Source organism: Ursus americanus, chromosome 15 (genome assembly GCF_024610735.1).
Source record: "Ursus americanus isolate L20-20 chromosome 15, mUrsAme1.1.p, whole genome shotgun sequence".
NCBI classification, from domain to species: Eukaryota; Metazoa; Chordata; class Mammalia; order Carnivora; family Ursidae; genus Ursus; species Ursus americanus.
In genome coordinates, this window is record NC_142141.1 from 24,645,741 (window position 1) to 24,672,301 (window position 26,561).

A 26,561-nucleotide genomic window follows, 5' to 3' on the forward strand; every position below is an offset into this window, starting at 1 on the left:
TATATACATGTAATGTATCAACACCACCTTTTTTTTTTTTTAAAAGCTGTATGAAGCATTGATTCCACTAGAAAATGACTTGAAGATAGGGTAGGGCTTTCCTCTATTTAAAAGAATTTGCTAATTTTTCCATGAATATCATTGCCTCAAATAGTATTCCAGCCCAGGTTATCATCTATTCTTTGATAATGAGGAATTCCAATATATAAAGTTAAGCCACATGAAGTCATTGTAGGATTTACACACACAAGGCTTTGGTATGAAAGGCTTTGTTTAAGTGCCTTGCACATAGCAGTATTCAGTAAATATGTGCTTAAAGTGGCTTAAAAAAAAAGAAATCTCACATTCTTGACTCATTTAATGTATCTTAATGAATTAGATCCTTATAGATGGAAATCATATCCAAAAGAGAGAGATTTTGTAGTCTGGTTTACATTGGCTAAACCTTCGATTCTGTTGGGACATTAGGGTTTTCTTTGTTTGATACTTTCGTAAAAGAAGATATCCCTTCTGAGTCAGCTATCTTCATCAGGCCGTCTATGGCTTCTCCCTGACTCTCTGGTCCCTCCTGCCCCACTTGGGGATTTAGTTAGCCCCAGTTGACCAATCCATTCTGTAGGCCAACATTCTGAAACTAGGTACTTATCCTTATGAGGATAAGAATGTATATCTGGCACAGACTAAGTTCTATACATGTTATGTCATTACTATCCATCCCTACTTGGAACTTTACAGGTACTATCTAGAGGCAGGAACCTACCTTACCAGACTTTCCTTTCACTAACAGATCTTGGGGTTTAGTGTTCCAGAACCACCAAGACTGATCATTAGATAAAACTCAAGTTTTCTTTGCCCTGTTCTTAAGATGGGCTCTTTCATTAAAAAGGGGGGAAGCTAAGAATTGTTGCCTGTTACGTGCCAAGCACCATTTTACTCCTTATCATTTAATCTTTCCAATAAATTGTAATGCAAAAGGACAAATAGGCTCGGATAAGGTATACCAAAGTTGCATACCAATTAAAGAACTGTTCAGGCTACCAGAGACCAAAATTCTTTGAAGTGAAATGTAGTAGCATATTCTGGCCACCAGAGGGCAGAGGGAGACTACACAATAGAGACAATTTGGCCAACTCAAGAACCCTTAGAAGCAGCCATGTTTAATTTCTCTGACATGGTAGAGACTGAAAAGGAAGACAAGGAAAGATAGAAAACACATAGGATGTGAGACTTGTTCAGGCAACTAACTTAGAAATAACTGTGCCTTGGACCACCTAATCCAACCCCATTACATACCTATCCCTTCACCAGGGTCTTTTTCCAACCTATTGATAACCACAGGCCACGTAATTGACCTGAGACAAACACACATGCTCTGCAAATGAACCAATGTTAGAGAAATAACTATCCACTAAACATATCCATGCTTGGACCTTATACCCACTGCTGGCCATGGAGGCTTGAAGGATGAAATACACAGCCCTATCCTTAGGAAGTCCAGTTAGCAGACAAGATAGGGAAGTGAAAGATTAAAGAGTGGTAAATGCCATTTTAGAGAATATGCAGAGATGAGGTCCAAAGGATACTCTGCATGAGAGAAGAGGAATTCAATAGGAAATGATGCCAAGAGCAAGGGACTTTTAGTAAGTATTTGGAAAGTGTAGTAGGAAGTTTCGCATATGGGGCTGGGAGGCTACACTTAGTAGAAGGAACAGCATATATAAAGGTCTGGGGTATTTTAAAATGGCCCATTTGGGATCACCTAAGGTCAGAGGATTATTTTCAAGCAAAGGGATGTGTGACAGGACAAGAGGTTGAAGATGGAAGCGAGAGCAAAATTGTTAAGGTCTTGTTGGCTATAGCACTGATTCTGAACTTATTCTAAAAACACAGGAGAACCACTTAGAAGTAACAAAGGTCTTTTTTTTTTAAGAAAATAATTGATAATTATTGTGGAAACTGAGTTGTAGAGAAACAGATTAACTAGGTAGGTTGTGGCATAGTCCTGAAGATAAACGAACATTGAGGGCAAGAAAGAGATGTTGAATTTGAGACTCTTACCAGGTAGATGGATTTGAAGAGGAATATTCTAAAATTTTCCGAGTTTCTGGCCTGAGTTGCTGGGTCATGCCATGATCAAGACAGGTTGACAGGGGAAGAGAAGATGAGTTTGAGGATGTGTTCCATGTGAGGTGCCTCTGCGTATCCAACTGTTATTGAACAGCTCTGGAGATTTATATATAGTTGGATATGCCGGGTAGTGTTCTAGAAAGGCTAGAAATCATGTTTGGCTGCCATCAGTACGCAGATAATAAAGCAATTGAAGCCACAGATGTGGATGTAGTCATCTGGAGAGAGCTTATAATGCAAAGTATTCATGACATGGGGGTCCATGAACCAGCCTCTTTATAAATCGTGTGTATATATACATGCACATGTGGTATTTCTTCAAGAAGAGCCACACTTTCATCAGTCTCAGTCAGATCTGAAAATTCAAAGCTTAAGCAGTGATGCTAAATGAGGAGAGAAGAGGCCAAGGACACAAGCACTGAAGGACAGATGGGGAAGCAGAGCCCTCCAAGGTATCTGGAGAGATGCCAGAGAATAAGTGTGTGAGGCACTTCACAAGGCTCTGGATCCCACATGCTGCGTGCACGCAGGGTGAGTATACAGGGTGGTCAAATTGGAAGGGCCTTTCGAAGACCATCCCCTTCAACTCCTTCACTCTGCATATAAGGTGTTGGCCTCAACTTACTGATGGGGAAGATGTGGCTCAAAATTCACTTACCAAAATTCAGAGTTAAGAGTAGTAAAACATGAGCCAGTTTGGGGTTTTCTGATTCCAACATGGTACAGAATAGTAGTCATTCAACATGAGAACTAGAAAGATCCTCAGGCAATCTAGTGCTCCTCCCCTCTTCATTGATGAAAACTTGTGTCCCCAAAGGGTTAATGTACTCAGGACCACAAAGCAAAAAAAGGAAAGAAATGCATTATGTCTTTCTATAAGGACAGATCCTTTTGTTATATTTGGGAAAAATTAATGACCGAATCACCCTCCAAATGTAAAGAGATGGTATTCCGAAGCTCACTGGTGACCTACATGTGTTTCTTAGTTGCACTTAAATAATTTAGACACAAAGTAATATTTTAGTAGCATAACAATTTATTAGCAGAAATGAAATGACACCTCTAGATCTCAACACATATAGTATCTTACATAATAAACAACATGAACATATCCTTCCAAAAGAAAAAGATTTGCCATTAACCAACTCCTCCTTCTCCTGCAACAGGCTGCCATCCATCGACACACCCTCATCCCATAGAGGGTTAAGCCTCATTTATATGGAATGGCAGCAAGGCACTTGCTTTAATTAAAAAAGATGTATGTGGTATAAAACATGTTCCTAAAAGTTATTAGCTGTGAATAATTGAAAAAAAGGGGCAGTTTACTTTTTTAGGGAATAGACAAAACTGAGAATTTATGTTCATTCACCTGTTACCCTGGTATTGTCTTGACTTGTATATAAAATTGCAAAGGAGACAAAAAAGGTAGCATATTATATAGATTGGTTTGTTCCCACTAATTTTTGAGAAATCACAGCAGCATCAGAACTCAAATAGTAATTTCCTGACTGATCCAAACGGAAAAGGCAAGAGCTTTTTGATTCCCAGTATCTTATTATTTTAGGTTTGAGGGATGAGGAAGACGGGGGAAGAACTTCCTTAAAAAAAGTTTATTAAAGCTGCAGTTAAAAATCCTTTCTGGCTAAGGCTGCTTGTCTATTTGCCAACTAAAAAGCCTTCAGTTAGAAATTTTGTCATTGGTATTTTGTAATAAGATTATAATTATTTGGCCTTTTTCAGAGCCATAATTCAAGTCTAAAAAAGGTACATGGTTCCAGTGTAGGCTTGCAAACATGGTATCTCAAATAAAGGCATTTAGTGTCCTTCATTATTCTAGTTTCACAATTCAATTTCTCCTTATTTTATATCACAAAGAGAAAAATAGAATACATACCAAAAAAAATCCACTATTTAGTATATTGCTTATTTAACTTTTCCTACTGTTTTTAACATGTTTACTTAAAAAATTTTAGGTGCAAAACACTTTAAAAAATAATAGTCCTTGTCAGGATAAAAATTACCCTATAAAAATAAATCTTCCCCTACTCCCACATCTAAATTCTTCTTCACTAAAGTTACTAACATTTAAAAAAAAAACTAAAATGTACCTTTAACTTACAATATTTCAATAGTATTTTACTTTAATAATAATAGGCTATGAAAACAAAGCAGTAGGTTTATTATTTTGGCATGTTCCATTATACTTTTCATTCTTTTTATTTTTAAAGATTTTATTTATTTTAGAGAACGAGCAGGGGGAAGGGCAGAGGGAGAGGGAGAAGCAGACTCTCCACTGAGCAGGCAGCACGACACAGGGCTCAACGGGGCTCGATCCCAGGACCCTGAGATCATGACCTGAACCGAAGGCAGACACTAAACTGACTGAGCCACCCAGGTGCCCCCCATTATACTTTGCATTCTTGTATTAACACTTGATGATTCCAGTTTTGATTATCTAATAAAATCTTAGTACAAAAGAAAAAAAGCCAAATTAGTTCAAAACCTAAAAGCCTTCTAGATCTAATTTCCTCCTCCTTGCAGTTTTTAAAACCCAACTTCGAATAAGGAATCACTAGAACAGAAAAAGAAAAAAGAGGAGAAAAGAGAGAAGCCTCAAAGAACAGAAAAACAAAGCCTAACCCATGTTGACTGGGTTTTTGCCATCTCACTGTGGAATCATTCCCTGAATAGACCAGGAGCATCCATGCCTCCTTGTTTGCCTCAGTGGCCTGTCTCCTGTTCAGACCTCGGTCCAGGCTCAGCTTAGCCCCTCCATAAAGCACCTCCAAGTGCCCCAGCTGTTACCTAGGAGAGTTACTGTACAGCCCATCTACTAGATTTAGTACCTTTGTCCCAGCACCTGGCCCGGGGCCCTAGACCCCCGCATGGGTCTTAAGTTAGGTATTGAGGTTTTATCTACACTGGTGCAATAGCTTATCTAGAGCAATAGAGAGAGGAAAACATTAAGAACATTAACAAAGATTACAGAGCTCAAATTTATCATTGCAACTTCTAGACTCCATTTAAGTTCCCAAGAAATTCACTGCCTTTTTCCCACTTTTATATTAAGAGCAAGGCTAGCACCCAATGTGTTCTTCAGTGACAAACTATTAAGAAAATACGCCTGCAGAGAAGAACTGTTCTTGTTAAAACATGTTCATTAGCATTAGAATAGTCTAATGAACTCATCGAACATCTTGATACATGTTTAAAGATCACCATTTATTATACTGTAAATTTACACAAATTTTGGTTTCAATGACTAGTATTGTTTAAAAGCTAAGTTGGACTATCCAAATTTGTTTTCTTTTGGTCCCACTCAAAAAAAAAAAAAGTTTTTTTGTCTACTAGACATTTGTGACTTTTACCATCGGAGGCTACACTCACTCAGTCTATGCTCCAGAGTCAGTCAGTTGGGCCTGTGCCCCAACCATGGGGTACCACATGCTCTTCAGCTCCTTCAGCTTTGGTGAGTCAGCCCTCCCTTTCTAGAAGGAGAACCCAGTTCTGACCCTGCTGTCAGACTAAGGTGTGGTTCCTAGTCCTTATCTCCCCACTGCTGTGCGGGGCTAACCAGGGATTGGATCCTATTCAACTGAGTCCCTCTCCTCTTTCCCCCACTCGGTCAGAGAGTTTTTTTCAGCGGTGTATTCCCTTCGCTCCTCTTGAATGTTACCTTTACTCTGTCTGTGCGTACTGTACTCCTCTGGCTGTAAGAGTGTTAACCATCAAGGATGGTTACACTACGTTTCAACTAAATGACCATTTTAAGATATTTAGAATTTTATACATTGGTTAATAAGCAATGAGAAAATGCTTTCTTTAGACTCTAAAGTTTAGGGTAAGCAAGATATTTTTGTATCAATGAAGTGTGTAAAAGTATCAGCTACTGAACTAAAGTCTAAGCCTTGAGCAAGAAAGAAAATGGACATAGTAGTTTTGCTGGTGAATTAGATTTTGGTTTCAGGTTTGATTTCTGTAAATACTAGCAGTCAACAACGTGTCAGTGTAGGTGGACCTCAACCCACACAGAGAAGTGAGGTACAAATTCTAGTGAAATCTTAAATGTTTTTATAAGTGGCTGCCAAAAGCAGAATCTTGTTTGTTTGTTTAGAAGAGGAACAAACCAGAACACAATTCAAGAATTTGCTAATTGAATAAAGCTTCAGAATTGTTTATATTCACATACGGACAGAAATGTCAGGTAAAAGTCAGATCCTGTTATTCCATTCTAAGGCATTTTCCAAATTCTTTGGACACTTTTTTTTACTGTGCTAGTGTTATAAATTATAGGGTCATCTTTTTTTTTTTTTGACGGGACTAGTTTATTTTTTTTTTAATAATAATTTTTTATTATGTTATGTTAGTCACCATACAGTACATCCCAAGTTTTTGATGTAAAGTTCCATGATTCATTACTTGCGTATAACACCCAGTGCACCATGCAATACGTGCCCTCCTTAATACCCATCACCGGCCTGGACATGTACTCGTTTACTCTCTCACATGGCATTAGACATCTATAATGGTCTGGATCCAAACCTAGCTTTGGGGGGGGGGTGAATAAGAGAGATTAAAAACAAACAACTAACCAAGACACTGTGATTTTAGTATTACTATTCCTAAAACTGAATAGGAAGGGCAAATAGTGGCTAAAAACCAAGAAAAGAAAAAAAAAAAACCCACGAATAACAAACAGCAGTTAATATTTCTGAAATTCTAGACTTAAGTTATAAAAGGATTTCAAAACTTAGTACTATTATATTTAATCACAAAGTCAATCATTTCCAAGACAGAAATTCAGCTTTTTTTTTTTTAATTGAGAAACAGCTTTGTTTTAATAATAGAAAGGTATTTTCCACGTAAACAGATGGACAGGGCTCTACCAATAGAAAAGTAACACTTGGGAGTTTTTGGAGCCAACAAGGAAGCTATATCTGTTTAAAAGTGTCCCACCCCATCAGATGGCCTGCACACAGAATGTAGTAGCAGATTAAGAAATGATTCGCCTTTCTGTAATTATTATTTTACTTGCTTTTAATAGTGTTGCCAAATGTTTCAATCTCATATAAATTAGTCTCCTAGTCCTAACTTTGGAAAACCTGTTTGTTTTTTTTCTTGCCTACCAAGGCCCACATACAGAATGATAAGCTTTTAACGTCAGACATTCTTGCTTTCAAAAAGGAACTATTTCTGTGGCCACAACCTGTGGCCACCTGTCATAAATAATATATACACAGAACTTGGGATGTATGAATGTGATGTTTCTAAATCGTCTTGCATAATAGTTTTAGGTGACCCAAAGAGTTAAAAGCTGTCACTGTCATCAATATTTATCGTACATCAACAGGGCGCACGGCAGTAAGCATTAGCTTTGTTTTCACTAAACATCTACCAATGAATTATTGATGTTCTTTTGGAAGCACTTTATCACCTCCATGCATTCCTTTCCATTGGTTACAATAAAATATTCCTGCAAGAGTAAAGATGAATAGTACCTTCTATTTGAGAAAGCCTGTCAATCCCCAGTGGGCACTTGCTAAAATGCCATGGGAAGGAAAAAAAAAATTCACTGCTAAGTAAACAAATTCTTAAGGGAAACCGTCAATCATTCTTTTTTTCAATCCATCCTAACAGCTGCCTCAAGCTCATTTAAAATGCTGTCTAGAATTGTGGAGTCAGCATCCTGCCTTTTACCTGGAAAGCTTGTCGCTGGTATATCCACAGCAGTGTAAGATTCCAGGAGAAACACTGAATGAATGAAAGCTACAACAGACCTTAATGGTAGAGAAACACTCAGAAACAGGGACAGACTGAGATCACAGAAAAGACATGGAGGATTCCTATTATTTTGGCTGATGATGAAGAAGAGCTTTTTAGTTACCTACTTGCCCTAAATGAAAAGGCAAGAATAAAAACATAACATGTATTACGAAGAATGCTCTAAGTAACACGAGGCTGGCTGGTAGAATTTCACAAGCCTGCCCAGCCACCAAACCCCCAGTAAGACTGTGCCTGTGGTTCCCTGCCTTAAGGAATGGTGTTCTACTACAAGCCCGAAATCCTCCTGCTGTCTAGGGAGCAAAGACCGGGAATAGAAAGTACAAGTAAGAACAAACCTTTTGCCCCAGAAGTCTGACCTGCTGGTATCAGAGTCGGCACAACACTGTTTCCTTGCCCCCTTTCTACTCCCTCTCCAAAGAGTCACATCAAGTGGGCTCCAGCACTTCCCACGTCAATGTCAGCTTTACCTCCTGGTTCTGAAGGAAGAGCTCAAATGCTTATCTTCTAAAACTGCACGGTAATTGAGTTTGGGGCCTGCTTTACAGTCCAATTCAATCCATATTTAATTCCAAGAATACCTCATATCTGCAAGAAAGGCTGAAACCACAATATTTTCTTCGTTTTGATTCTGCCTAACTATAAACTCTGCCACATGTGTGTATCTACAGAGCCATCAGCATCAAAGAATCATGTCTAACCAATAGGTTAAAATTTATTTATTTATTTGAGAGAGAGAGGGAGGGAGGGAGGGAGAACGAGCACACAGAGGCAGAGGGAGAAGCAAACTCCCCACCGAGCAGGGAGCCCGAGTGGGGCTTGATCCCAGGACCCTGGGATCATGACCTGAGCCGAAGGCAGACCCTTAACTGACTAAACCACCCAGGCGCCCCAGGTTAAAATGTCAAGTGCAACATTTTCCAGTGTGGAACTAGAAAATGTTACACACTTCAAACCTTAACGTATTGGCTAGACATCATTCTTCTTTCTGTCTACTTTCTCAGTCAATCACTGGAAAGGCTCAGACCATTGGGAATACATACTCCCTTCTGATTCTGATATTCTGCAAAGGTCATTGCTTCATACACACTGTAAAAGAGAAGGTTTTCTTCTTCCTTTTTAAAATACTCTCCGCGGGCCAGGGAATCCCTCACAGAGGGATTGCATTGAGCCAGCAGAACCTGGATGCCAATGGCTTCATAATCTCTACGAACTTCTTTCAGAGTATGGATCCCTGCTGTATCTAAAAACTGTATCGCGCTGCAGTCAATCACTATGGTATGAAACTCCAAGGGATCATGGGAAAGTTGCACTGAAACTTCATCCTGGATTCCACTGAGAATCACTGTTTCCTTTGTGATCCTTCTCTTTGCGGCCTTCTTCCGAGCTGCCTTTACTAAGACTGGGTTGAGAGTTTTTTTGTATAAAGCAGATTTAAAACATTCTTTGTTTATGTAGTAGAGAGGGGCTACAAAACGGAATATCTTGACGCCTGGCTTAGTCTGAAGATTCTTGTAAGCAGACACGGATTCAAAGATTTCAGACTCTTCCACCAAACCAAGCAATGAAGTCTTTGGCTTCTGAGTGCGGAGAATGACACAAAACATAGAAAAACAAACCCCAATAAGCAGGCCTATTTCAGTACTTATCAGTGCAGAGGACAGCATGGTCACAAACCAGATAACTGTGTCCATTCTGCTAACCTTCCACATGTTGGGCAGATCCTTAAATTTACGTAGCGCTCCCCGGAGATTGACAATGGTGATTACACCAAGGACACTTTTCTGAAGGGAATAGAATAGAGGAGCTATTACCAAGAGGACCAGCAAAAGAACCAAGGCTGTCACCACACCAGAAAGCTGAGTTTGGCAGCCTGTTGATTCTTTAACCAAGGTCTTTGCAAGAGCTGCGCTGGTAGTAAAGCAGTGGAAGAAGGAAGGGATGATATTGCAAAAGCCAATGGCATACATTTCCTGATTGGCTTTGACTGTGTAGCCATGTTTCTTGGCAAACATCTCAGAAAGTGATACAGTGATAGCAAAACCAATGATCGAAATAGCTATTGCATCTACAGCCAAACTAGGAATTAGGTTCCAGTCCGGTGCTTTCGGTGGCATAAATCCCGTGGGAATAGGCCCAGCAATACTGGTATTGTATTTCTCATTTAGTTTTCCAAAATGAGAGGCTAATGTGGCTGCCACAACGACAATGAGTTCAGTAGGGATTGGCGCCTTAAGCTTGGACTTGAAGCGCTCATTGAGTTCTTTGGTTGGCAAAAGAACCAAAAGGCACAAAAGGCTGGTGATGAGATCACAGAGATTGGTCTTATGGATGTTTCTGAAGATGTGTATCCAAGTAGTGATGAGCGAGCCCACACCATTACTCCGAGGAAGGCTGAGCCCAAGGAGATACTTGGCCTGAGATGTAAGAATAGTGAAGGAGGCACCGGTGACAAATCCACTCAGCAAGGCATCTGAGAGGTAGACAGAAACAAAGCCCACTTGGAAGAAGCCCATCGCTACCTGGAAGGAAGGAAATACAAGTGTTAAAGTGGAAAAGAGCTTCTGAACCCTCGAATAAATATCCTGGCATTGCTTTGCGTGGAGACATACCATTAGAGCGTCACAAAATGTCAGAGGTAGAAAAAAACGCAATTGTCTATCAGTCCTCCCATTTTACAAAGAGAGGGCTCATTTTACTGACCCTCGGAGGGCTAAGGAGCTAGCCCAAAGTCACCCTGTTACTCAGCCCGGATGAGACAAGAACTTAGGATTCTACCTTTTCTACAATGTTTCTTAAACATGAAATAAGTTCAGACCTCTTTGAAAAAGAAAAAAATTCTTAGGATCCACAAGAAATTATAAAAACTCAAAGTGGAAAAATTCTCCTAATTAACAAACCATGTGTTTTCATTAAATTACAAATCATTACTATAAAAGTGAAGTTTTAACTGATACAACAGAAAACTGGATTCACAACAAAGAATCACATTTAAAATTATTATAGAACACACTCTTTCTTTAACTTCATGCTGAGAAACTATTCTCATTCAGTGTATATGTGCTTATGCCAAACTGCTTCCCATACTAATTCTGCATCCTCAAAGATAAAACTTTTTTATTTCTTTATTTTTTCCTCTTCCCAATGATTCCTCAGAATTGTACCGAGCCCTTCCTCATTCTTGGTGAGACATACTAAAAAACAAGCAAAAACAGACCCTGAGAGTGCCACTCTTCTGCACATCACCCCCTTCTCCCTCTCCTCTTCACCGGGAACCACATGAAGTGAGCAACTCCTCCCCGGCCCATATTGGAACCAAATGCCTATAACAGAGAAGAGGTTTACTGCTGGCATTGACTCCTGGATGCCAAAAGACAAGGCCAGGATGATAATGGTGGGTTAGTAGATTCTATGGGAGACCTGAAGAGAACCTCATTTCCCCATCCTTTCTTCTGGTTAATAATACGAAATAGTGGTTCTCCACTTGTTCCCCAGAAGTCCAAGAAAACTGCTATCTTTGCTGAGAGTCGCTCACTAGAGCAGCAAATCTAAAGGCGGGGAGGGGGGCCATCTATAATTTGAAACCTCCTGCACTCTTCCCTCTGCCAGCCCTTAACCTGTTACCCTCCTTCTGCTTGTTAATGCGGACACTGCCAATAACCAACCACACAGCATCTCAAGCAAACCCAATGTTTCTCAGCATAGAAAATGAAGGAGTTGTACTGAGTGATCTGAGGTCCCTCCCTGGCTAACATGTTTACCATCAAATAATGACAATCTGGCTGACTGAAATTCACTGGTTAAGAGGCAGCCTAAGGTTGAGAAAAGAGAAGCAGCCTTATCTCACCTGTGGAGTCAAACCAGGGTTTGGATTTTGGCTCTATCCCTCACATATCCTAAGCATTCAACAAATGACGGCTTTAATTATTACGATCTCTGAGATCCCTTACAGATCTGAGATTTCATGTACAGTGTTTCCTTTGGCTAGAAACAACCACTCGTTCCATTGTTTCGTACCTGATAAACTCCAGCCATAAAGGTCACAGTGCTGCCAACTGCAATTGCATAGCAACTTCTGTCACAGACCCAGTCTGAGGTCTGGTTTAATAACGTGCTCCCATTTGAAACCATCCCTAAATGAGAAGGCGAGTTATCGGCAGTGTCATAGCCAGCTTTGTGCAGTTCTCGGTCAACTACCTCACCAATCATAAGGCACAATATTCCAAAAATGCCCACAGAGATGTGACGGGAGGTACCCAATAGGAAATAAATGATGCTGGCAAAAAAAGACGTGTACAAGCCATAGATGGGTTCTTGACCAGCCAAGAGGGAATAAGCAATGGACTGGGGCACTAATAAGATGCCTACAATCAAGCCAGACATCACATCCCCTAAAATGTTTTTCTTCAGATCATATTTGGGGAGCCATTGCAAAGCAGGAAGGAAGCCCCAAATCATATTTTTGGCTTTGGCTGGACTGCACTGGCAACTCTTCCGCAGTTTTTTAATGACAAATTGCTTGAAGTTAGTATTTGATTTCTCTTGAGCCTCCATATGGATCCTACGATAAGGTGTGCTTTGATCACTGGCTTCAAATTGCTTCAAGTCGGTACTTGATTCCTTTTCAAGCTCTGGGTGCATATTAGACAGAGGGCTGTGTTGGTGATTTCCTTCAACAGAATTCTTAGGTGACAGATCATATTGCTCTTTACTTTCCAAAGACATTTCTGGAGATAGATGCTTCAGCCTCCTACCCTGAAGAAAACACCAGAATTAATGGATTGAGTAATTCTCAGTGCTCACACATTTTAATAGTTCCATTTGTCATTCATGAGAGTTAAGAGGACTTCAGTTTGGGGGTAGCTGTCTTATATTCACTTTCTTTAGTTGAGCCCCTTATGTCTTGATCAGGGAAAACAAAAACAAAAAAAAAACCAAACCATAAATAGCCAAGTCAAAGCAAATAAGTCACTGGGTATAGGACTTCCCAAAAGTATAAACCATCAAGAATTCTTCTCCATCTCTGCCTGGCTCCTCCTGCAGTTTTTTTTCCTCCAGAAAAGCTATCAGGGTGGCCTTTCTCCTCCTGCTATCATTGTCTTCTTTCCAAGTTTTCCACTCCCAGGTATGCTGCAGAACAGGATCTAGTCTCAAATCTTTACTGCTACCTGCAAGTCCCTGAAACATAAGATGGTCCTTTTCTTGGAATAGACCATAAACTGCTTACCAGATACTTCACAAATCAATGTCTTTGTGTTAGCTGTTTGCTTAGCTTAGAATGGCCATTGACCTCTCTGCCCATCAAGATTCTCATCATTTTTACACCCAGTTAAAATGCTACCCCTTCCACAAAGCACCGACCAATCCCCTAGCCCAAGTGAATCACTACACCCTCTGAGTCCCATAGCATTTTGCACCTTCATTATAGTACTAATCACACTCTTATTTAGTTAAATAAGAGTCTCTCCAGCTCCTACAGGAAAGGATATCTTGTTCATCATTGTAATCACCAACAAATGTATAATACCTCCGAGGCAGTACGCTTACAAAATGTTTGAATAAATCAAAGAACAAATGAACACACAACTTTACGACTGTGGCCAAACAGAGATAAAATATATTAGATGGAAGACTCAGAAAATTTCCTGTTTTGGAATTGACAGAAAAATACACCTTTATTGTAAAAGTAACACACATTAATTTTGTTTGGATGAAGGGACTATTGCTGGCCATCCCATGTAACAAGAGTGAAATAATGGTTACTTGATTGTCTTATTAAGCAGATAAAGAAGAAAAGAACAGATTTAGATGATCACTTACCCTAAGCAAGTCAATCAGATTTGTGGATACACACAGCAGCTCTTCATTCCTCAGTGGAACCCGCCTAAAACTCTCTTCTTACTTCCTACTCAGGCCACACTACTTTGAGTACATTTCTTATGTTCTTCTGTTTTGGAACAGCTCTTGGTGATTCCCGGGTCAAAAGGCTTTTCCAAACCTAAGATATGCAAAAGAGGCATAAGAAAAAAACAACAAAATACGAATCGTGCCCTACATAGCTGCTATCTGGGAAGGAAAAAGATAAAAGTTAATACTAGAAAATGCAACAGAGTGATGGAAAATGCAACAGAGTAAGAAAGAATGGAAATGAAACACTAAAAGTGAAAAACGCAATAATAGATGAAGAATGAATGCCTATGACAGGGTCATCAACATAGCTGACAGAGTCAAAGAAAGAATCCATGAAATTGAGGACAGGTCAATAGAAATTACCCAAACTGAAAAAGAAAGAGAAAAACAGATTTTTAAAAAAAAATATCAATAACAATAATGTAAAAGAACATCCAAGAGCTATGGGACATATTAAGCAATTAACTTACGTATAATTGGAATCCCAAAAGGGGAGAATGAAGAATGGGCAGAAAAAATATTTGAAGGTAGAGTAGCCAAGAGTTTTCCAAAATTAAAGACAGACACCAAACTATAGATCCAAGAATCTCAGAGAATACCAAAAACAACAAATATAGAAACAAAACCAAACCAAAACCCCACACCTACATACATCATATTCAAGCTGCTGAAAACAAAGACAAAATCCTGAAGAAGAAGAACATCCTGATGACAGCCAAATTAAACACACATTAAACCCACAGGAACAAAGACAAAAATCATAGCAGACCTCTCATTTGAAACATCAGAAGATAAAAGAGTAATGCCTTTATCACAGAAAAACAGCTGTCAACCCAGAATTCTATACCCAGACAAAATATCTTTTCAAAGATGGAGAAATAAAAACTTTCTCAGACAAACACTTAGAGAATTTCCAGTAGACCAGCACTACTATGTATACATATACCTGACAGAAACCAGGTCTACACAATACACAACAAGGAAGTAAAGTCCACTTGAAAACATGGAACACATGAAAATAAAATAAAATCCACTTTCAATTTAAAATACCTTTAATTGGGGTAGGGAGATGGGGTTACAGGGTGATGGGTAGTAAGGAGGGCACGTATGGTGATGAGCACTGAGTGTTATATGCAACTAATGAATCGTTGAACACTACATCAAACACTAACAATGTATCATATGTTGGCTAACTGAACATCATAAAAAATATACCTTTAATTGCTCTAAAAAATAAACACCTAAGCAACAATAGGAATCTATTTTGTTTATAGCCTATGCAAAATAAAATATATAAAAATAGCGCAACAAATGGGTAGAGGAATTGGGAATTGTAGGTTCTTAAACTAGATGTGAAGTAATACATTATTATTTGAAGGTAGGCTCTGCTTATAGATGTATATTGTAAACCCAAGAGTAACCACTAATTTTTTTAAAGGTATAAATAGTAAGTCAATTGTAAAGATAAAATGGGATCATAAAAAATTCTCAATCCAAAAGAAAGCAAAGAAAGAGGAAAAAAGGGACCCAAAGTGGATGGAACACATTGAAAACAGCTTGCAAGATGGTAGAGTTTAAAGCAAACAAAAAGAGGGGCGCCTGGGTGGCGCAGCGGTTGGGCGTCTGCCTTCGGCTCAGGGCGTGATCCCGGCGTTATGGGATCGAGCCCCACATCAGGCTCTTCTTCTGTGAGCCTGCTTCTTCCTCTCCCACTCCCCCTGCTTGTGTTCCCTCTCTCACTGGCTGTCTCTCTCTCTGTCGAATAAATAAATAAAATCTTAAAAAAAAAAAAATAAAACAAACAAAACTAATTACAACTGTGAATGGTCTAAACATGTCAATTAAAAGGCAGTGTCAGATTAGATTAAAAAATAAGACCCAACTATATACTATCTATAAGAAACCCGATATTTATTTATTTATTTATTTATTTATTTATTTATTTATTTATATTGGAGATAGAGCATGACAGGAGGGGTAGGGGGAGAGGCAGAGGGAGAGAATCTTAAGCAGGCTTCACACCCAGCATGGAGCCTCACACAAGGCTACATCTCACGACCCTGACATTATGACCTGAGCCAAAATGAAGAGTCAGATACTTAATCAACTGAGCCACCCAGGTGCCCCAAGAAACCTACTTTAAATATAGATGGATTATAAAAGTGAAAGCACTTGCCCAATGTAGTAACTTATTTAGCTCGTAAGTGACTGAGCCAGGTAATAAAATCCAGATTTTAGGACTCGAAGCATAGCTCTTTTTGAGCATGGCACTATTCCTATCCCCTATCTAATTAGCTTTCTCTAACCTCAGATACTTCCAAACACATTTGAATTCAGCTACCCTACACATCCCACTTTCACCTACCCGCCACCTAGCACTGACAACTACAAACGTGGACCCCACTCTCCGTTTGCTATACTCTTGGCCATGGTCCTTTTTTATCTCTAGCTCTCAAAACTTTAGGTATTCATTCACGAACAGTCCTAGAAGGAACTGATACAGCCATCAGTCTGAATCCAAAAGCCATCTCTAGTCTCCTTTATCTGTCCTACTCACCTCTTAAAATTCTCCTCAACACTGTATTTTTTTCACACATATTTTAAAACCCAAAGCAACATAAAATCACTTTAAAAATTATCTTAAACTAAATTGTAGGAATGACCTTCATACAAACTAAGTTCCTTGAGAGCAAGCTCCAACTCGAATTCGTCTTGTATCCTCCAAAACGTCCAGGTGTACGCTTCCTAAAATAGGAACTACAACATCTGCTAAGCATATAACTCAAATACAGAAAAAAGCAGGATGCAAAGCAATATTTATTTTCAAGTGGAAATATCTACTTTGGAACATATTTTTCAAATACCCCTTTTTGCACAAAAATCCTCTCACTGCCCAAGACAATTACTGCTTTCAATTATAGTGTTCATCAACTGCTTCATGAAAATTAAGAAATGACAGTGTTGATCCTTGGAATAGGGCCTACAGCCAGACATCACTTTAAGAGGCTGGAATACAAACTATAAATTTCATGAAGGTCAATAAAATATGATTCCGCTGTATCATGTAGGCTAGTGTCTCCCTTTATTAACACTGGTAATTGGGAGTGAGGAAAGGAAAGGTTCAAGAGGAAAACACTTGAACTTTTCACATTACTTTGCAGGAATCAGAGGGAAAAACAACACAACATTTCAAAAATGCATTTACCCAGGCATACAGTAAAGGACAACAGTAGTTCAGGCGACACACAAAAGGAGAGACATTTCCGTACTTCCTTCTTCAACCATGCAGCCAAGACCACCTAGAAGGCGGTCTGATCCGGGTGAGTGCCCAGCAGCACTGGTACAATTCCCGTGTGAGTTACCGAGAGCTGAGAGCTCTGGACTAGACGAGAGGTTACGTCTCTTCTATAGATGCCCGATAGTGGTCAGCCAACTTCTTTTTTGAGGATTTGGATATAAGCAAAACAATGTCTACTTTTGGTAATTACAGCATAGAACTTCAACTAGCAGTGCTTGTATCACAGTTTTGCAATTTGTGCAACTGAAACCCCTCTTCAGAGGGCAGTCGTTTTCAGAGGAGAATGGTAAAGTCGGCCTCTGAAACAATGGTTCACAGCCGGGCTTTGTTCGACCTGTACGCGTGTGGCACAACTCACCGCCACAGAAAACCGAAGCCGCCGACCACTGTGGTCACAGCATCTGCACAGAGGAGAAATCTCCAAGAGCTGGAATAGTTTAGAAAGGTTTCAAGGGAAGTCTCATGTCTTACCTGGGCTCTAAAGTCTGGGTCGGAGTTGAAAGAGTAAGAGAGGACTTGGAAAATATGTGAAGGAGAAGAAAACTCAGATAGTTCTGAGGTTGTTAGAAAAGAATTGGAAATCAGAATGTTTACAGCAACAGAGGCACGTGGGAAACTGGTTTAAGAAGAGATCCTCGAGGCTCCTGTTTGCCAGGTTAAAAGAGGCAGACTTCCATCTGCAGGCAGTACACGGTCCCTGCCGGTTTCTGAGAGGGTTTCAGATGTCACTCATTGGCAAATAATTATATATTATCTTATTACATCTTCTGATCTGTTATGCTATTTAATTCTTTTCCTATCAAGCAATTAATATCTTACTTTTTTGCCTTTTATGAATAAAGAAACAGCTTAAGATTGTTTTCGAAAAAACTAAACCTGACAATTATCATATGGTTTCACTCATCTGTGGAAAATAAGCAATAGCACGGAGGACCATAGGGGAAGGGAGGGAAATCTGAAGGGGGAGAAATCAGAGAAGGAGACGAACCATGAGAGACTCTGGACCCCGGGAAATAGACTGGGGGTTTCAGAGGGGAGGGGGGTGGGAGGAGGGGTAACAGGGTGATGGGTATTAAGGACGGCACATGTTGTGAGGAGCACTGGGTATTATATGTAACTAATGAATCATTGAACACTACATCAAAAACTAATGATGTACTATATGGTGGCTAACCGAACATAATAAAAATAAAATGCAAAAAAAAATTTTTAAAACGTTCAGTAAATAAATACAGAAAAAACTAAACCATAAACAGGCACAACCGAGGCAGAGTCTCCATTTACACAGTGCCATCTGATCCTCCAACTCACTGTTGCCAGACAAACCCAGGGAAGAGCATAGCTTCCACACCTATCTCCATCCCACTCACAGGCACCTGCAGCCAGGATGGCCGGAGCCTAGGCGACTGTTCCAGGACTTTGCCCTAGGCTGAGAAGTTAACACTGTGAGAGGGCAGACCTCCTGGCAGAAAAGGAAAGACCGTTCCCCATCAGATGAAAATTCAGGCCCATCTTTGTTTTGTGGGTTTGCAATGCTTGCTTATTCCACAAACGTTCATTAGTGCCAACAAGCCTTCCAAGGCTGGATTGGTTAACTTTTCTATGGGAGTCCAAGAGATTGGTTACTGGTCTTCATTATATCATAAATATTTACTAAGCACCTACTATAAGCTAACCACCGTGCTAGACACAATGCATCAGAACCTAGACCCCAAACCGTGGGGTCAATCTTTCTTTTCCCTACCCCACTAACTCTATATTGATCCATCAGTAAGTTCTGTCTGCTCTACCTCAGACTGGATATCTGTCTTCTCCCTACTGCCCACAGTACCTGGAATCTAACCACTTTTCCCTCCCCTCCACCGTCTTATCTGGGCCACTCTAATAGCCTGCGAAATCTGAATCCTGCCTACCTCTCTACCCTCATTTCCTACTGGCCTTCTTGCTGTTTCTGGAACATGCCAAGTTGATTCCCTTTTCAGGGTCTTTGCACTGGCTCAAGTTCTCTTTGCCTGGAATAATCTCCCCCAGATCTTTGCAGGCTTTTTCTCACCCTTCAGGTCTCAGCTGACGGATTATTTCCTTAGAGAGACCTTCCTTGATCATTCCAAACAAAATAATACTCCACCCCATCTCTAAACCCTTACGTGGCTTTATTTCTTCCTAGCACTTTCACAGTGACGTTTGAGATTATATTATGTATTTATACACTAAAGAAACTATTATAGTCTTTCTCATACATACTGTATCCCCAGTACCAAAAATAACGCTTAGCACATAAAAGATCAGTAAGTTCTTGCTAAAATGAATAAGAAACCCAGTTTCTATGCACAATCAAAGGGTTAAGACAATTACAAACAGATAAACTACAACACTCTAAGTGCCATTAACAGAGGTTTGGCATATTCTGAGAGTGGAGCATAGGGTGCAGGCCAATGTCAAGAAGTTGCAGGTAAGAAAGGAAAGGAAACTCAGGCCAGTGAAAGGTCCTAGTACAATCCAAGACCCAGGAAAAAGTCACCCAGAATGCCAGATTCCTGGGGTGACTAGAGTGAAAGACTGGTTTCTCATCTGATCCCAAGAAGGCCGGACTTCATCCTGTACGCTACAGCTGACAAAGGCATAAACTCCAAGGCGGGGCAGGGGCAGAAGAGGTTTGACGTTTCAGTGGTACAACCAGACAGGAGACAGTAAAGGAGCAGGACAAATCTAAGATGAATCATGAGGTGGACCACACAAAAGGAAGAATGATGTATAGGAATATGGAGGAGGAAATGGAAAGAAAGGAGACAACAAAAAGTTTGACTTTAGGTTTCACAGCTTTGACATTTCTATTAGATGTGCAAATGAGGCTGTCCCGGGAGCACTCAGAAATGGGTGTGTCAAGCACAAGAGAGAAGCTGAAACTGGAAAAATAAATGAGGAGAGGAGGACTATATTGGTCATTAGCACATAAACGGCATCTCATTTTTCTCTGAATTCCCATTGATTAGATGCTCAGTAAGCGTGTTGAATATGTGCTCTACCTTCTTAACTAGATTAAAAGTTGCTCAAGGGGATGTTTTACACTTTTTGAAAACTCTCACAATACCTAGTATAAAATTTGGCATGCAAGCATTTAATAAATATTCTGTTAATGGACGGACTGGTTTCTTTTTTTTTTTTTTAAAGATTTTATTTATTTATTCGACAGAGATAGAGACAGCCAGCCAGAGAGGGAACACCAGCAGGGGGAGTGGGAGAGGAAGAAGCAGGCTCATAGCGGAGGAGCCTGACATGGGGCTCGATCCCAGAACGCCGGGATCACGCCCTGAGCTGAAGGCAGACGCTTAACCGCTGTGCCACCCAGGCGCCCTGGACGGACTGGTTTCTATTATTAAAAAGTTATTTTAACAAACAAATTCCAAAAAAAACTACCTTTGACTTTTAAAATCTGATTTTTGTTTCTCTGAAAGGTAACTGATACGCTGCTGGTGGGAATGTAAAATGGTGCAACCCCTGTGGAAAACAGTCTGGTAGTTCCTCAGTTAAAGAGAATCACTATATGACCCAACAATTCCACTCCTAGGTATATAAGCACCCCCCGCCAAACTTAAAAACAGGGACTGAAATAACTTGTATGCCACTATTCATAATAGCATTATTCACAACAGCCCAAAGGTGGAAACAACCTAAGTATCCACCCACAGATGGATGGATACACATTGTGGCGCAAGCCATACAATGGAATATTGTGTAGCCACTAAAAAGGAATGTAGTTCTGAGACTTTTCATCTGCATCATGGATGAACTCTGAACCCATGACGTCAAGTGAAAGAAGCCAGGCACAAAAGGAAAAACACTGTATGATTCTATTTATATGAGACCTCTACAACAGGCAAATTTATAGAGACAGGAAATAGACCAGCGATTACCAGGGACTGCAGGGATGATTTCTTGCTTAATGGTTACAGTCTCTCTTAAGTTTTAAAAATAACAACTACTGATAGCTACACAACATTGTGAATTGCATTTGATGCACCGAACTGTAAATTTAAAATGGCCAGAATGGCCAATTTTATGGGTTTTTAAAAAAGATTTTATTTATTTATTTGACAGAGAACAAGAGAGCACAAGCAGGGGGAGCGGCAGAGGGAAAGGGAGAAGCAGGCTCCCCGATGCAGGACTTGATCCCAGGACCCTGGGATCATGACCTGAGCCGAAGGCAGTCGCTTAACCAACTGAGCCACCCAGGCGCCCCCAATTTTATGTTTACTATGTATTTTAACATAAACAAAAGTAGGAGAGGAGCATATAGTACTATAAGGTTCTTACGCTACACACGAAATGGTTTAATATCACTGAAGGTAGGCTGTGATAAATTAAGGATTCCTACTATAAACCCTAATGCAATTCCATTAATCACAAAGAGTTATGGCTAATAAACCAACAAAGGAGATAAAGTGGAATCACAGAAAATCCTGAATAATCTAAAAGCAGACAGAGAAGGGGAAATAAATAAATAAATAATAAATAAATAAATAAATAGCCACCATATAAAATAACCTCGATCTAAAGTTTGTGGAAAACTTGAAGTCTTAACATTAACCTAATATTGATGTGAACAAGTCCTCTACCAAAAGACTCTCTTCACTTACGTGGAAAAATCTCAGTTAAACTAGACTGTAATTGGTGTGGACTGTGTAGTTTGGAAATAATTTTCCGGGACCCACACTGCTTGTAAGCAGTGGAACAGTGACTAGAGCCAAAGCTGTCTGATTCACACCTACTCTGTCTCTGGACTGCTTATTTTGAAACTTTTCAAATCTTCAGAAAAGTTAAAAGAATGATACATGGAACACTGGTATATTCACAGTTCACCAATTACACAATTTAACAATTCACCAATTGTTAATGTTTTGCTACATCTGTACTTTTGCACTCTCCAAACATACTTGTTTGGGTTTTTTTCCATACAACTACTTGAAAATTACAGACATACTGTAGCCTTAAACACTTAATGGGACCAACATTTTTTTTCTTTTTAAAGATTTTATTTATATGTCAGAGAGAAAGAGAGAGAGCACAAGTGGGGGAGCTGCAGGCAGAGGAAGAAGCAGGCTTCCTGCTGAGCAAGGAGCCCAATGTGGAACTCAATCCCAGGACCTCAGGATGATGACAGGAGCCAAAGGCAGACGCCCAATCAACTGAGCCACCCCGGCGTCCCAGAACCAACATTTTTTAACCACCAGGCATGCTGCCTCTTCTTCAAAAGAAGCATTCATTAACAACATGAGATCAAACCATTTGGATACACTCTTCAAAAATCTGCAATGGCTCCCTACCTTCTATTGCATATAATCTAAAAAGTTTATTATAGGCTTCGCTCCATAAATGAGCTGAACCCGCCTTTCTTTTGCTTCCTTCCATGCACTGCTGTTCTAGTCACCAATCCATGAAAATATTAAGCATCCTTTGTTCCTCTGGGTCTTCACTCATGTTGTTCATTCATCTGGATTGCCTTTTCCTTCTATCTCATCCGTCTTTTCCTTTTCCTAATCCTTTAAGGCCCACCTCAAATGCCACAGGACAAGGGGGCTAAAACTTCTTTGGCTATGCTGCCCTGACATATTCCATATAACTACTTAGCACTTAAAGTTACACGTCTTTCAAACTAGAATATACATTTAAAGGCAAACACCAAGCCATCCTCATTCCTACATAACCCAACATCTGACCCAATGCCTCCCATTGGTGTTACAGTGGTATACCTGTATTTATTGAAACGAACAAATACGTGAAGTTTCAAGTAAATGTAATGAAGACAAAAAAGTCTTCCTATTGGGGCGTCTGGGTGGCACAGCGGTTAAGCAGCTGCCTTCGGCTCAGGGCGTGATCCCAGCGTGATGGGATCGAGCCCCACGTCAGGCTCCTCCACTGGGAGCCTGCTTCTCCCTCTCCCACTCCCCCTGCTTGTGTTCCCTCTCTCGCTGGCTGTCTCTGTCAAATAAATAAATAAAATCTTAAAACAAAAAAGTCTTCCTATTTTTCAGTCATCACAAATGATTAACAATGTTCATTTACGTCTGTGATGCAAAAAGAAGAACCACCATAAAGCTTATACCTGTAGCACAAGCGTTATGATGTATTATTTCTGGTATAAAGCCCAATGTAAGACAGAAAAGTAAAATACCCAGGAGGAAAATAACTTAATGTAAAACCACAATCGAATTATTAAATAGTTCCTTAACAGTAATTCACTGCTTTCAAAAAGATTTCATATACATCTCCCACTTGCCTCCTCAATAATTCTAAGAGATTATGAACCCTCTCCTCCAATCTGAGGATTATAAATCCTCTCCTCCACTCACTTGCTCAACTAGTAAGACCAGATTCTCAACCCTCATTTTCCAATTTCCAAGGTTCCCTCTCTTTCTAAAACACCACTTCACCCCCAAATTTGTTTCCTTGCTAAGAAGTTTTAAGAGCTAGCTCAAATCAATATTTTGCAGTTAAGTGCTCAACTCATTTCTGAATGTTATTAATTTTAATAAGTGAAGGTAACAAACTGCTTAAGCAGTTTAAGCAACATTACTGAAGCAGGTTTGGTAAAGGATTAAGAATAAAATTACTTTTATCTTTCATATGATGCACATTTGGTAACATTTTCATTTTCCTTTTTTATCAGGAGGAAAAATGTAAAATTTACCTCTGTAACTACACTTTGGTTAGAATAATTTATATCCCAGCCAAGAGTCAAACAAGCCAAGCAGGTTCCTACTTCCATCTACTTCTGCGGGCCCTCTAAGTGGAATGCTGCCTAGGGCTATATTCATGGCTTTGCCTCTTGCTTCTTTTAGGTTTCTTCTCAACTACTGCCCTGATCAGTTCCTTCCCAGACACAACTTCTACAATAGCACCACTGCTGCCTCCACGTCTCCCTCCTGGGCCCATCCCTGCCCTGCACTTCTATCCCCCTTACTTGGCTTTATTTTTCTCCATGGCCCTTCTCACCTTGCACTATATTCATTCATTCATTCATTCATTCATTCATTCACTTATGGTTGTCTTTCTCATGAGGGCAGGAACTTGCTCTGTTTTGTTCACAGCTGTATATCCTATGCCTTGAACCATGTACAGCACCTAATAAGCGCTTAACAAATATTTGTTGAGTGAATGGATGAATGATAGCTTAACAGCTATGGAGTAAAGAAAAAGCAGTGTCCCCTTTCTCTCCACCTCCATTCTCAAGAAATTACAGTTTGGCAAGCATCTGCCTGGGGGTTTATGCTCACTGAAAGTAATGTCAATGCTCAAAATGTTCACCCCTCATAAATCTAATCTAGACCTCTCCAAACCCAGGGATATGCAAACTCTAGATCTTCCCCTGGGAGGCAGCATACTGTAGTACAATGACATTCAAATGCAGAGATCTGTTAAAATTCAGATTCTCAGGCAAATTCAGGAATCAGATCCAAGACTGCACCCTGGGTGACTAAGAGCCAGTGAGGTGAGGGCCACGCTAGGAAAATCACTGGGTATTTACTGGAGTCAGACAGCTCTCTATTCAGATCCCAGCTACGGTATTCAACAGTTGTATGGCACTGGTGAAAAACTTCCTTTTACTCAGCATCAATTTCTCACCTGTAAAATGGGGATAACATTATCTAATTTGCAGGTTGTCTAAAGCTAATACAAGTACTTAGCACAGTGCCTGGCACATAGCACTTGTTCAATAAACGACAGCGACTAGTCTGTCCTTTGAGATTCTTGAGGGAAAACAACTGGCTCGTTTCTTCCAACAGGATTGGCTCTCCATTTCTTACTGGATTTTCAAAAACAAGAATTTCTGCTTAACCCAAAGTTGGATATCACATTAGTTCCAGATTTTATATAAAGGGCCCTAGAAATAAGGAAATGGAAAAAAGGAACCAGAATAGGTGCCAGAAAGTTTAAGTCCCATATGCTTCTAACTCACGTGGTCCCCAATCTGTGCAAAGAAAGGGCCCAGCCTGATACTCTGTGAGTTTGGGAGAGCTGGCTACAAGTCCTAGCTCTGCAAATGACTTGCTGTATAATGTCAGGCAAGGATCTGGCCCTCTCTGTGTCCTTTCAGTGTCCCCATCTATCCAGTGAAAAAATTTCAACTTCGTCTATGAGTCTGGAAGAAGTACAGTTCCTCACTTGTACTCAACACTGTGTGTGGTTTTAAAAACCAAGATAATGAAGTCCTCTCGCGTGTCCAAGCCTCAGTTTCCCCCTCTGTCCAAGGGTGGGAGGCTGGGTGGTGGTGGCAGCTCCAGTCTCCTCGGTCTTTTTCCCAGTCATCTGGGTTAGACACGGCTAGATGAGGACTCCGGCAGAAGAACAGCACCGTTATCTACGAGGTGCGGGGCCCCGGCGTGATGTGGGGTAGAGGGTGGGGAGCCGAGCGAGAAGCAGGGTTGGGATCGCCGTGGTGGGAGAGGGGGCTTTGCCCCAGCTCCCGCCCCTGCCGACCGAGGGTACAACCCCGACGCACGCCCACCTACCACGGCCTGGCCACAACGCCCGGGCTTTCCTCCCACCACGCCTCCGACACAGGCCAGGATGCCCCCAAGAGGGAGGGGCCCGCTGACCGCAGGCCGGCACCGCCCCGTTCTCCCTTCTCGCGTCCCCTCCCCTCGTCTCACCTCTCGGGTCTGGGCCTCCCGGCTCGACGAGGGCCCGCGGCACGTCCTCCGCCGTGGCGGGACTGAACGGACACCACCGCGCGGGCAGAGTTAGCCCGGTCCGGGACCGGCCTCCCTTTAACCAGCCCGTCCCCTTCCCCGCCCATCGCCCAGCCCCCGAAGAAGGCGGGGCCCGGGCGGGACCGCGGGGAGAGGCCAGGAGGTACCGACCGAGAGGTGCGGAAGACCCAGCCTGTACAAACGTTCTGGAGGTGGCAGTCACGTGGCCCCGCGGGCGAGCGACGCGACCGCCATCCAATGAGTCGACCCGGCCCGCGGGGGTACCGCCCCCTGGCTGCTCTCCTCCTCGCGATTGGCTGCCCTGGGCAGCAGAGCCACGAGTCCCAGATTCTTAGGGCTATTCCTTCTCCGCTCGCGCGGACGAGGAGGTATTACCGGTTTTCCGCCTTAACTCTGAAAGCGTAGGGAGGAAAAAGTGTCAGGAGAAACCCGGAAGCGTTCTGTCTAGAGCTCTTAAGTGTTCAGCGTTTGCGTGGGGGCAAGGTCTTTATCGCTGACTCCTTGGGACCCCATTCCCTCCCAGCCCCGCTTTGTAGGTGGGGAATGAAAGCCCGGAATGGGGAGAAGTCTGCTGGGAAGTTAGGGGCTTTGCCCTCAGTGTAACCTACTCTCCACTGAAGGTCCCAATAGCCAGAGTTGCCTTTTAAGATGTGAATAAAAATGTAAGAATAAATACGAAATGTAATTCCAACCTCGTTTAAAATCCTCAGTGGCTTTTCTTGACATTTATAGAT

The 26,561-nt window shown here is 41.0% G+C and overlaps 1 protein-coding gene across 2 annotated transcripts; it reads right to left on the reverse strand.

The window, feature by feature from the left end:
* Positions 1-3,143: 3,143 nt before the first annotated feature.
* On the reverse strand, positions 3,144-26,023 carry SLC26A2 (solute carrier family 26 member 2). Of its 2 annotated transcripts, none has more exons than XM_045815310.2 (4): positions 25,768-26,023; positions 13,729-13,906; positions 11,926-12,658; positions 3,144-10,430 (listed from the first exon to the last, which is right to left on the reverse strand). In XM_045815310.2, the coding sequence occupies exons 3-4, from the start codon at positions 12,631-12,633 to the stop codon at positions 8,913-8,915; spliced, it is 2,226 nt and encodes a 741-aa protein (XP_045671266.1). In that variant the 5' UTR covers positions 12,634-12,658; positions 13,729-13,906; positions 25,768-26,023; the 3' UTR covers positions 3,144-8,912. The 2 variants fall into 2 exon arrangements, with proteins under 2 accessions (XP_045671266.1, XP_045671265.1); XM_045815309.2 differs by having other exon boundaries at positions 11,926-12,663.
* Positions 26,024-26,561: the final 538 nt, after the last annotated feature.